A 13,441-nucleotide genomic window follows, 5' to 3' on the forward strand; every position below is an offset into this window, starting at 1 on the left:
AAAGATATTGGGAATGATCTGAAAGTTAAACTGACCAAATAATATGTTTTTAGCTAATAATAGTCATTTTATTTTCAGAAATTAAGGTAGTTTGGAGATATATGAATTTGAAAGAGTTTAGTGTATTTTTTTCTTTTTCTGATTTGTTTTTGATATGTTTACTGTTATTCTTTATGCTAATTTGAGGATGTTGTAATGGTTGTTATTGTTTTTTGTATGCTATGGAAATTCACTTAATAAAAATGTATTTTTGTTAAAAAAATTAGTCAAAACTCAAAATTTAACACAGAGACGGACTTATATTGACACAGGCATAAGCATACATGTAACGCACATCAACCTGTAACAACCCACTATTATTTCATTATTTCCAGGCTATCCTCTGGAAATAATAGGGAACACAAAACACAGGTTGTCCCTTTTTTAAAAAAAGAAATCTTTATTAAATGTTGTTTTTATGACAGGTCGTTCTTTTGAATCATCTTGCAAGCGGCGCTTCTCCTCAGCTTTCAACTAGGCCTTTAAATACCCTACAGTGGGGGCATAATAATATATGTGTGTGTGTGTGTGTGTGTGTGTGTGTATAAACACACACACATATATATATATATAGACATGGCCATTGCCAGTTCCTCGTGTTGCACAACCTGACTGCAGAGTGGCAAAAACTGCAGTCACGTTCCTCAACACACAGAAGAACTGAGGCGTTCTGGCGACACTTTGCGCGACTGCGCATGCGCCGGCGACGACATCAGCCCTCTCTCGCTTCAACGACTTTTCCGTCGTTCGAAAAAGGACCGTTACGGGGCAGTGCGCACGCGCCGAGGCGGTAGGGCTCTGACGTCACGGGATCTCCGCCCTATCGGAAGTGTCGCCCTGCCTACTCTGCCCCTCCCCATCTTCGGCCGGCATCTAGCTGAGCGATTCGCGCATGCGCAGTGGGTTCTTCCTGCTCAGACGGAAGGGCGTTGTGAGAGCGACACTCCTGCGACCTTCTTCATTCGAGGCGCCTCTCTCTCTCTCTCTCTCTCTCCTCGCCATGAAGATCTGGACCTCGGAGCACACCTTCGAGTGAGTGGCGGAGGCGGGAGAGAAGGGAATAAATGGGGACAACGAAGGAGGAAGGGCGGGAGGCAGCGTGGCGTAGTGGCTGGAGCCTTGGAGCAGGGCGCTAACTGCCCTGGCTGGGTGCTAGGGAGCCATGGGAATGGTAGTTTGTTGTGGCACCAGAGCTCCCTCTGACAGAGAAGGCTCAGTGCCCCACAAAACTACAACTCCCACAGGGCACTTGGAGCACTCTCAGAGTGGACCATGGTGACCTCAGATCATAGGGTTCCCTTCAGAGGGGGTTTTGCCATTGCCATCCCCTGAGGCTGAGAGAGTGTGACTTGCCCAGGGTCACCCATTGGGTTTCCATGGCTGAGCCAGGACCCGAACCCAGGTCTCCAGAGTCACAGTCCCAACGCTTAAACCACTGCTCCACGCTGCTCTTTTATTGTTACTGCTGTGTCCTCTCAGGATGCTGGTGACTTGAGGGGCTTTCTTGGCAAGGTTTATTTGGGGGGAGCAGTGCCTCTGAGGCTGAGAGAGTGTGACTTGTGCAGCGTTGCCAGTTGCGCTTCTTTCCTCAAAGAGAAGATTTAAACCCTGGTCTCCTGAGTCTTAGGGTGCATTTTACACTATAAAAATGCGTGCATCCCTCCATATTTGCAACTTTGATATTTGCGGATTTGATGGATAATTAATGGTAGCATTAATGGATTTGATTAATATGTTCCCTCTAGGAATATCTAGGTCCTCCAGTGCACCTCTATGGTCAACTTTAACTAAAAGCTGCACGGAAAACCTAGAGGTTCCTAGAGAGAAGCTCCTCCAGTGAAGTTCTGTGGCCAGTGTCTGTCGGACGTTGACCACAGAGTTGCACTGGAGGACCTAGAGATTCCTAGAGAGGTGTCTTTTTATTTGCGGTTTTCCCATATTCACGGGGGTCTTGTGCCCTAACCCTAGCTGCAGTTTTGCCGCTCCATCCTACAGCATCCTGGAATTTGTAGTTTTACAAGGTCTTCAGCCTTCTCTTCCAGAGCGTTGGTGCCTCATTGTTGTTGTGCACCTTCAAGTCATTTTTTTTCCTTCTGGCGACCCTAATGCAACCCTGTCATGCGATGTTCTTGGCAAGGTCTGTTCAGAGGAGGTTTTGCCATTGCCTTCCCCTGAGGCTGAGAGAGTGTGACTTCCCCAAGGTCACCCAGTGGGTTTCCATGGCTGAGCTGGGAACTGAACCCTGGTCTCTAGTCTCAGACCTACAAATCCTAGGAGTCTGTAAGATGGAGCCATGGCAGATCAAACCGCATTATTTCTACAGTGAAGGTGCACCCTTCTTCTTCCAAAGCTCAAACCACTGCAGCGCTACTTTCATGAACAAATCAGGGAAGGTTTAGCAAACCCAGCGTGTCTCTGGTTGTGTTTCTGAGAGCGTCTCTTCTGCCTCTGTTGGTTTGGTTAGAAGCCAGCTTTTCCATCCTCCATCCTCCTCCCCTTCTTTATAGGGAAAAGATGCCCTTGGTTATTCTCCCTTTGGTGGGTTTCCTGCTCCTCTTCCTCCCTGAATTTGGGTCTTATGACCTTGCCCAAAGGTTGCCATGTTCATACTTAACATTTATCACGCTATCCAGGTTGTCTTATCTCTGTATTTTTGGCTACAGTGGTAACAAGGGAGGGGGCAGGTAATGTTACAGCTAAAGGATTATTCCCTTTAGCCATCCTCAAGATGAATTGCGGATAACATCCCCCTTTCTCCCAACTCCCCAAAGAAAGAGATAATAGCAGGGAAAGTGTCTATGTAAAAGGTTTGCATCACCTTGTAAAATAAATAAATGCCAGCTTCAGAAACAGGACCGAAATCAGGAAAGATGCCTTCCTGTATTCCACAAGTATTCCACCAGATGCTAATTTTGGTAAGATCTAGACTTACATCAGACCTAGCCCTCCATCATTGCAGTCAGTATCCCCTTTCCCTGTGGACCAAAGTTAAGTAATGGCCTCAAGGATTTTTGCTTCTCTTTATCTGCTGTTACAGTATTGCCGTAGTCCACCCTCTTAGCTCTCAAATGTCCAAGTCCTCTCATCTTTGGTGCTCTCAATTGTGGTTCCTGTATGAGAAAACATTATCGTGGCATAGTGTGTTAAGCCCCTGCCTTTGTAAGCAGTGAAGAATCCACCTCCTCCTTCACTCCATTCACGCTGCACATGTTTTACCACGAGACACGATAGCATTTGTTATTTAAAGTGCTTGAATTCCGCAGTCTGCTGCAGTTGCTCTGTTTGGTCACATTTCAGTTTTGTTTAGTGCTTCCCCCCCCCCCCCCCCTTCAAATTATGTGAGCTTACCTATTCAGACTGTCTTCAGGTTTCAAATTGATACAGAGCTGTGTCTTAGCTGTACATACTCAGTTCCCCCACAGAGTCTGGATCTTTTAATTTCTACAGACCAGAAACAAACATGCACAATGGTTCAATATTGACTGCTCACTACTTGACTGGAGAACCTCCTCTGTACACAGCATTTTCCTTACCTGTCTTCCCAGATTATATTGATTATATATTTTGAGCCTTGGTTTTGCTACTGGGACATGTATATTTTTTTGTGAAACACCTGTAAAATATCACTATTGTTTTTGCTACTTCTAGTGTTCAAAATGTCCTTAAAGTAAATTTGAGTATACAGTGTTATATAGTCAGGCCTCCATATCCACTGATTCCGTATACACAGATTTAAGATCCCGGTCTTGAAAATATTAAAATATATGTATAAATTCCAAAAAGCATACCTTGATTTTGCCATGTTATATAAGGGACAACACAAGGGATGGGGTTGTTCCTGTAAACTCCAGCAGAAAGCAAGGGCCCGTTGTACAATGAACGATTTGAATCAGGGTCACTCCTGCGTTGAATATTCAGGCTCTCCCCCTAAATACAGTGAATTGAAAACCAGCTGTTTTTGTTGTGCCTTGACAGCCATCCCTGGGAGACGGTTACAACAGCTGCTATGCAGAAATATCCAAATCCCATGAACCCCAGTGTGGTTGGAGTTGATGTCCTCGACCGGCATGTAGATCCCAGTGGAAAGTTACACAGCCACAGACTGCTCAGTACAGAATGGGGGATGCCATCAGTTGTAAAATCGGTAAGGGTCACGCACGTGATTTTAACATGCATGTTTTGTATATTTTAAAAAATACAGTAGAATGGTATTTTCTGAAAGCAGTGTTGATACTCGCTGTGGTATTGTTTTTCATCACCTAATTAACTATTCTGTGGATTTTCCTGCTGTTGTGCATAATGCATGACACTACATCCATTCTGGTTTATTTGCAGCTGAGCCATACGTTCATGCTATTCACAACTGAAAGGGACTGACTTCTTGCACTGAGCTGTTGCTTGTCTGTTTATTTACTATTTTATAACAGAACTAGCTTGCATATTTGATTATTTAGTCTACTTCAAGTCCTTTGTTCCCATAGACGCAGAAACAGTTACTTGCTAACAAGATGGAAATTCTCCTAACATGCGTTTTGTGCATTCTCACGTATTTTGTGCATATCTTCTGTCTCAAGTTCATGTTTTAGACAGCATAACACAGGAAATACTGTGATGATCTCATCTGCATTGATTGGTTGGTCTTTGAGTTTTCTGTTACTTAAAAAAAATTAATTGGACTATTAAATCCTCTGAATCAGCTACAGGTTTACATAGCAAACATTTTTCTATGTACAGATCACTTGGTTGCAGTACAAAAATATCAGTAATGGTGTAGGCAAAATAACATGGAAAGAACATTAAATATTAAGCCAAGCATTTATGTTACATAGTGGTGTGCTGTGTTTTAGAGCATAGGTATATGCAAGCCAAAATCCTGACTGGGGTTTGGTCATCTGGAACCAGCTGAATAAAAGGGATTGCAAGTAGCTCATGTAGATTTCCAATGTGAAATTTAGCTGCAGAGTGAATCAATATTACAAGGTTTTTCCTCCCAATTATAATTTTTTAAATTAATCACAATAAGAAAAACACAGAATGGGGGAACTCCTTAATGTGGAACGATATCCAGAGAAAGAGGAAGCAGTACAAGGAAGCAGGTACAGTGGATTGAGAACATAGGTTTTACACTGCATCAGACCAAAGGATGGTAGTGTAGCATTCTGACCTAATGACTGTAATCCAGTATTCAGTTCAGCCCATTGCCTAAGGGAGTCCTGCCAAAAGTACCTGAGTGCAAGTGTGTTCTCCATCTCACAGTTCCAAGTAACTGGCATATATACATAAACATACTGTATCTGATGATGGAGGTGAAATATAGCTGTCTTGTAGCCATTGCTGGCCTCAGTCTCCATGAAATGGTATTTCAAGTACATAAAATGAAACAATGTATACAAAATGAGCAGTGTTGATTATACATCTGAAACAAAGGCAATTAAAGGTTCCCATCCTTGTTTCCCTATCAGGAGGAATAATACTGAATATTTCTCTTCTAGCTTATTGGGGCTTGTCGGACAAGAACATATGTACAAGAACACTCCGTAGTTGATCCAGTGGAAAAAGTAATGGAGCTCAAGTCTACTAATGTAAGTTGCAAAAACTGCTTTGTCTAATAACTTAAGCAGACTGCTGTCTTGTGCCTTATGTCAATAACTGCTGAGCCCAATAACTATTGGCAGAAAAACTGCTGGGCTTGTAAACCAATTCTGGAATGTAGCAGAGTAGTTGACAAATTTGCAGAAACGTGGTTCACAGTCCTCAGTGAAGATGACAGGCACTGGATGTCTTCCAGAAGTGAAGGAATTGCAGGAATCTCAGGAACTCTCCAGCAATTGCTGCTGCTCCGGCTCCAGCTGAATAAACGACCAAAGAAGCCAGGCTCCCAAAAGTGCTATCTTTATTTACAGAGTGCTAACCACAAATCACCAATGCTACTATACAGATTAAACCAGGGGTAGGCAACCCGCGGGCCGGATGCGGCCCGGCGAGGCCTTGGGACCAGCCCCAGCCCGGTCCTGCCACCGGGGCCTTTGGCCTCTCGCGCACAGTGGCAAGGGGGGCAATTGTCTATAGACGCCTCAGAAACATGCATTTATATTAACATTTTTTAAAAAATCAGCAAATTTTTTTGCGTGTCCTCCACTTTTTAAAAAAAAGTGTCCACCATTTGAAAATGTTGTCCTACATTTGTCCCGGTTTATTTATTTAAATTTATTTAAATTTTTTAATTATTTATTTTTTGGCTTCGGCCCCCCAATTGTCTGAGGGACAGCAACCCGGCCCCCGGCTCAAAAAGGTTGCCTACCCCTGGATTAAACGAATACCAATTCCTACTCAAACCCGCAAGCAATTACTGGAAGCCCTTGAGTTTATATACACTCCAGACCATGCGGTCTCCCAAACTCAGTCACTTCCTGTCGAACACTGTAAAGTGTCCTCCTGTCCATGCAGACACATGTTTCATCATCCAGGCTTTGCTGCACGTAGTCAAGCAGAGTGACCTTGTGCCTATGAGCATCAGCTGTGGCTAATCAGCCTTGTCCTTCTGGTGCTGGATGCTCATGGTCACACACACATCTAAGCATTTCTCAGTGTGCTGGATTTAACCCCTAACACTTTAGTGGTTGCAAAATGCTGCTGGAATCAGCCTTTTCCAGGCTTATTTTTTGTACAAAGAAATAAAATTATTCGGTAGTTTTTAATTCCAGTATGTAAAACTAGTGTACTTATAGCTTGGCTGAAGCTGGCTCAGCAAAAGAAACACCTCTTAGCAACACAATGTGATTCTTCCTTCAGAAGTATCTTGTGCACCATATTATGTGCCAGATTGTGCTGACTTCTGTAGTATTTTGTGAGTCTGGTAATCAGTGCTAGCAATGACAACTTTCCAAAGTAAAAGACATGAGAAACTGATTGACAATCAGAGATTTCTTTCCAGTTTGTGGTGTGGTGCATGTAATGTTGTCTTCAGGAGGATGTGCTATGATATCTATAAGGAGAATATTGTAATCTTTTTTTCAGTAAAATGCTGTATCCCAGTCCTAGTTGCTTTAGATTACATTCATATTTATCCCTTCTTTTTTTAACTGAATGCCACTTTTTAATTACAAGACTTAACACATTAATTAAATCTTTTTTAGATTTCATTTACAAATCTGGTGTCAGTAGATGAGAGACTAATTTATAAACCACACCCTCAAGAGCCAGAAAAGTAAGTCCCATTCATTCATTGTTAGCTTTCTAGTTTGATAATTTGAGCAAGTAACAGTGGGTTCAATTCCTAGCTCAGCCATGAAACCCACTGGGTGACCTTGGGCAAGTCACATGCTCTCAGCCTCAGAGGAAGGCAATGGCAAACCACTTCTGAACAAATCTTATCAAGAAAATCCCACATAGGGTCATGTTAAAAATAAATGAAACACAATAAAATGGGGGTTTTGATTTGTTGTGTGCCTGCAAGTCATTATGGTGGTCCTATGTGGGATTTTCTTGATAAGATTTGTTCAGAAGTGGTTTGCCATTGCCTTCCTCTGAGGCTGAGAGCATGTGACTTGTCAAAGGTCACCCAGTGGGTTTCATGGCCGAGGTGGGAATCGAACCCTGGTCTCCAGAGTCATGTCATTGTGACAAACATTCCACTGACTAGAGCTTCCGACATCAGCTGCATAGGGTGTGACCCCTTGTCAGGTGGTAATATTGTCACATGGATATAAAGTTGGGGTGGAAATTTACTGTCCCCTCAGAAAAAAGTGACGGGCAGTAGAGCAAGTGAATGGCAAGCATCACTGTGCATGTAACTAGAGGAGTACCAGCAAGTACCAATCAAGTGCCTTTCTTGGTGTTTGCTTTGCTCCAAGAAAGACAAAAATGTAGCAGAAGACATCTAAAGTGTGACTCTGGGGATTTGTACCTTTAGCACCGATATGTAAAAAGGTGGAATATAAATTCATTATTTCTCTTGATATTCTAGTAATGCGTAACAAATTGCTGCTTAATCTCCCAACCCATTTCCACCGTGTCTAAGTTGATGTATTTGCCTCACCCTAAAACGGTGGCTCAGTGGTTAAGACGCTTGACTGTTGATTGCAAGATCGGCAGGTCAGCAGTTCAAGACCAAAGTCATGAGGTGAGCTCCCGTCACTAGTCCCAACTTCTGCCTACTGGCAGTTCGAAATCATGTAAAAGTGCAAAGTTCCACTTTGGTGGAAAGGTAACAGCATTCTGTGCAATCATGCTTTGTTTTGCTGTGTGTTTATAGCGGATCTCATAGCTATATTATATTTTTAGGTTATTTTGCAGTAACTGGATCAGTGTGTTACCTACAACAGTGGCTCTCAAATTCTGGTTGTCCAGATGTTTGGAACCTGAACTTGTGAATTTCCTGAGAATTGGCCTTAATGTTTGGAATTTCTGAGAGTTAAAGTCTACAACATGTCAAAGGGATCAAAGAGTACATGTATTATTCCATCCCCTTCCAAAGTGGTTACCTGCATTAGTAGTATATAGTACAGTTACTTTACAGCAGAACAGAACTGGTGAGGGACAAAACTACTTGCTTATTGTAGGTGTTTTACAGACTGCCCAAAAGGGCAGTCTGCCGCCACCCTTGTTTGCTGCGCAAGGGAGCTGCAGCGGACAAACCGCTCGGCTCCCCCGTGCAGCAAAAAGAACCCGCAAAAAGCGGTTTTTTCTTGTGGCACAGTTGTGATGCCGCAATGTGCCAATGGCACCCTTGCGGCGTCACAACCATGCCGCAATGTACGGACGCTAAGCATCCGTCACATCCAAATGGCGTCGCCCATCTCTATAGGGCACCACCATTTTGACGCCTTTGTTACGTGCGAGGGGCAAGGTGCGTCAGAAAGCGCTGCCCCTCGCGCGTAACGACGGCACCCAATAGGGCCCGTCTGTAAAGCGCCGAAGTTTGGGAAATGAGTTGGTGAATTGTTCTTTCTTTCCCCCCTTTAGAACCATTTTGACTCAAGAAGCAACAATTTGTGTGAAAGGAGTTAGTGTCAGCAGTTACCTAGAAGGATTAATGGAAAACACAATATCTTCTAATGCTAAGAAAGTATGTATTAACATTTGTTTCTAATTCCTGGACTTTGTAATAAATGCAAATCTCTGGCAATTCAGTATGAGCTGTGAAATTGGAAAGTTTCTATCTTAAATATCACATGGGTCATAAACTTGGCTAAACAGACATAATCTTGGATCCTGTTCTTGCAGTATGGAGATAATAATCTAATTGCCCTGCAACAGAAAACTGGGAGGTTTAGCGAGCATGTGAAGACATCATTGCATGCCTCATTCAACTTCAAGTTGATTGGGAATTATTTTGAATCCACAGTTTTCTGTTCTAGTAACCATTTCGCAGATGATAAGCTCAAGAGATTTAGCAACAAATTAATATGACCAAGAAACAAACACAAATGAGGTCTCAAGCTTGGATGACAAAGGAAAACAAAATAACCTATTCACAAAGAGCAAGTTGCTGATGTACAGAGAAATAAGCCAGTGTTCTGCTTTGTAGTACGCCAGTATTACAGTTTAAAAATATATTTTTTTAAAAAATCAAGAGTGTCAGGGAGCCTAGCCTGGCAGCCACCAAAGGAGACATTGAGGACTCCAAATTTAGGTTGTCCATCCCTTTAGTTTTTGTTTTTGTTTTAAACTTTTAGCATGGAGAAACTGAGGTCTCAAAGCCATGGAGATGAATATACAGTTAATTCTATTGGGCGAACTTTCCCTGGTCTGGGTATTTATGCTACATTTAGAATATGTTTCCTGTCTTGCTGCCTGAAACTTGTTGCATCAAATGATTCAGAAATATTTAATTACTTAGACAAGTGATGGTGACACAATCAGTCAATGCCCAGCATAAATGCAGCATGTCAAGTAAATAGAGAATAAACATGAATCTGTCTTTTTTTCATTCACCTAAATTTTAATCATCTTGTTAACAGATCCCAGAAGGTATCTCAGAAACATCCCATTCTTATATCTGATGGCAAACACAGAATAGAGCTTCTGTAGAGCGAAGTAGCAGGTGGCCTTTAAGCCACTTACGGCTATTTTGCTTAAAGGACTTCACACAGTGGTACTACAGAAAAGTTGCATAGTGAATCTTAGATTAGGTCAAAATTATTCTGTGTTTTAATTGCCTTACAGACGTTCCATTTGTTATAGCAAGCACCTTAATTTCATGATCAGATAGAAGGCATTATTTTTTGGCTTCCTAATAAAGATATGTATTCTTATAGGGACGTGAAGCATTGGAATGGGTGATCAACAAACTGAATGCTGAAATAGAGGAATTCACTTCTTCTGCAAGAGGAAACATGCGGTCTCCTATGGCAGCGGCAGCCTTTGTAGAAAAATAATACAGAGCTATATCTGCCTACATCAGTGATTTGTCCCAAGTGTCTGAAGTGAACAACTGCATACTTCCTCAAAGCTGGAAATATTTATTCTTCTATTTGTTTAATGAAAGCAAATCTGTAGATTAGATGTTTACATTAAACTTGGAGAGACGTTACACACATCTGTACTTGAAGGTAATATGTGCGACTGAGTTCTGTTGGGCTACACATTCCTTTTAGCTGAAATAATCCAAGCGTTCATGACAATTCCTGTATCTTCAGGAGTCAGTCTTAAACTTACATCCTATAATGGGACTTCTAGTACAGCAAGCTGAGGAAGGCCAATCTGTTGTTGGTTCCTACTTTGATAAAATTCAGACATACCTGGATTCATCTACTTCTGGGCTCTTCCCTGAATGAAGCAGAATTTTTCTGGGCACAGTAGTTCAGGCAGCTAGTAATAAGATGTCAGTGAAAAAAGCAGTGTATTACTTGAAATACAATTTATACTAATTTTTTGTTACATGCTGCTGTTATGAATGTTATGCTTTGCTGACATGGAAAGTGCCGTGCTTTATTTTGAGAAATCAAGCAACTAAATATTTCCAATAGCCAAGTTCTGAATTTTCAAAAAATTAATAATTATATAATGGGAGAATGGGAATTTGATACAGAAGTCCACCATTTTGTAGATTCTCTGCTTAGAAAAAGGTACTATAATAATAGTTGAATGAAATTTGCTGACATTCTGATTTGGTTTGGCACTTTGAGGAACTGGAATTCATATAAAAGAATACACTTTCAAATAACTTGGAAATGCGTATTTTATTGTTACATTAATTGCATAATTATGATTTATATGTGTTTTGTTATCAAGCCCTCAAACATCTGCAATTTCTTAAATGGTACTTTGTGTTCTTTTGCTTCTAAAGAAAAGAACGTAATAGATGGCTTGATTTTGTCACAAAGTAACCTTCAATTCCATTGCTAAAATGATGGCTAGATTCCAGTATTCTTCTCTCCCCTCAAATTTCTTCATAGAAAAATCTGTAGAAAAGGTTAGCATACAAGTAGCATTTACTTTAATGAGACTTTTTAATCGTTTCCTCAAAATATTACACCAAATGGTGAGAGACCTTGTGGACTACAGGTACATTTTGAAATCTCCTAATTCTGTTGATTTTTCTGTTTTTTATGCATGTAGTTGTCTTTGCTCCTTAAGAATGATCTGATGGGGAGACATGTGGATATGCCTAAGCTTACAGATGTTTACTAATGTATTTAAATTTTAACTATTTTTCTACATGGGTTAAACTTTGTCTTTATTGAGTTTGTAAAAGCAATGTAAAATATTAATACCTGGTGCTTTTTACATACTGAAAATGTTAATTTAATTAAACTATTACAGATGTTTGATATTGAAAATTGTGTTTTTATTTTGCTAAGTTGTTACAACTCTTTGTGATAAAAGGCACAGAAATGAGCAACAAACCAGTCCTAACCTCCAGTTTCAATGGAGAGGAAGGATGGGACAGAGACACTTTCCTGCCAGAAGAGAACACTCCCTCTAAACCATTGGCCTAGTTCTGCCTGTGGAAACACCACCTGTATATTCCTGCTGTGAACCTTGAAATACAATAGGAATGAGACAAAGACTGTTTGGGATCCAAGGCTACTCATTTTCTCCAATAGGCAGGCTGAAAAGTCGGAGAAAACTACATACACAGTTTCCTTGGCTGATGCAAGGCGACAGAGCTATAGATGAGGGGATGGATCTGCTATTTTGCTCCCCTCTGCAACAAATTTAATATTGCACTCAAACTACTGTATATACTCAACTATATGTCGACCTCATGTATAAGTCGAGGGCAAGTTTTGGGGGAAAAATTATGGATTTTGCTATGACCTGTGCATAAGTCAAGGGTAAAATTTAGGGGCATATAGCAAAGGTTCTAAAGGATGAAGCAAAGCAAAACAGTATCAAAATTCCAGCAGACATAACTCTTTGTGCTTACTCTTAACACTGGATGGATGAGAGAGTAAAGGGGGTTGGGGCCTCACATATTATACTCTTGCTTTTCATCAGAGGATGGTTCCTTTTAAATAAGAGTTAAGATACAGTACTTATATTGACCCATGGATAAGTTGACTCTGCTTTGGGGGGTTCAATTTTTTGACCTAAATTTCTAGACTTGTACATGAGTATATACAGTACTTGGAATTGTGTACAGTGGTACCCCGGGATACGAATTGATCGCGTTACGAAATTTCCGGGGTACGAAAAAGTTAGATTGAAAAAAACTGTTCCGGGTTACGAAAGATTTTTCAGGTTACGAAATTCATTTCGGCGCGAAATTCAAATCCGAAGCGCGGCTAGCGGCTTTCCAGCGCTAACGGAAAGCCTTTTCGGGTTGCGAAATGTATTGGGTTACGAACGGCGCCGCGGAACGAATTAATTTCGTAACCCGAGGTAGCACTGTATTTTATTTTTAGTTTGCCATATTATTGTTCTTGTATGCCTTCAAGTCATTCCCAGCTTATGATGACCTTAAGGCAAACCTATCATGTGGTTTTCTTGGAAAGGTTTGTTCAGAGGAAGTTTGTCATTGCCTTTCCCTGGTGGGTTCTGTGACGAAGCTGGGAATAGAACCGTGGTCTCCAGAGTCGTAGGCCAACACTCAAACCACTATGCCATGTTGCCTCTGCTGACATTACCTTTCAATTTTATTTGAAGAGCTCATGATTCTACCCTCAGGCCACTAGATTCCAATCTAAAAAGGAGGAAGGCAGAGGGAGAAAAAAAGATATGTGGTGGCACCATTAATTCTAGCCTGTTTTTATTTTATTTTTTAGCATGAGTTTGTATAAACCCACTTCTTCAGATGCAGTTATTGTTGTGTGCCTTCAAGTCATTTCCAACATATGGCAACCCTAAGGTGACTCATCACAGGGTTTTCATGGCAGAATTTGTTCAGAGGGGTTGCCTTTGCTGTCCTCTAAGGCTGGGAGACTATGACTTGCCCAAGGTCAACCAGTGGGTTTCC

General features: G+C 41.3%; 1 protein-coding gene across 1 annotated transcript; it reads left to right on the forward strand.

Moving 5' to 3' along the window:
• The first annotated feature begins 984 nt into the window (after positions 1-984).
• PRELID3B (PRELI domain containing 3B) lies at positions 985-11,822 on the forward strand. The gene is made up of 6 exons (XM_089513714.1): positions 985-1,071; positions 4,015-4,183; positions 5,532-5,621; positions 7,176-7,246; positions 9,004-9,106; positions 10,299-11,822. Exons 1-6 carry the CDS (start codon positions 1,040-1,042, stop codon positions 10,416-10,418), a joined length of 585 nt encoding a protein of 194 aa, XP_089369840.1. The 5' UTR covers positions 985-1,039; the 3' UTR covers positions 10,419-11,822.
• Positions 11,823-13,441: the final 1,619 nt, after the last annotated feature.

Source organism: Sceloporus occidentalis, unplaced genomic scaffold (genome assembly GCF_023333645.1).
Source record: "Sceloporus occidentalis isolate IW3139 unplaced genomic scaffold, rSceOcc1.0.p SCAF_3, whole genome shotgun sequence".
NCBI classification, from domain to species: Eukaryota; Metazoa; Chordata; class Lepidosauria; order Squamata; family Phrynosomatidae; genus Sceloporus; species Sceloporus occidentalis.

Coding starts and splice junctions, on each gene's coding strand:
- PRELID3B (XM_089513714.1), top strand. CDS start 1,040: ATGAAGATCTGGACCTCGGAGCACACCTTCGA. Junction 4,184..5,531: donor TGCCATCAGTTGTAAAATCG/GTAAGGGTCACG, acceptor TTTCTCTTCTAG/CTTATTGGGGCTTGTCGGAC. Junction 5,622..7,175: donor TGGAGCTCAAGTCTACTAAT/GTAAGTTGCAAA, acceptor AATCTTTTTTAG/ATTTCATTTACAAATCTGGT.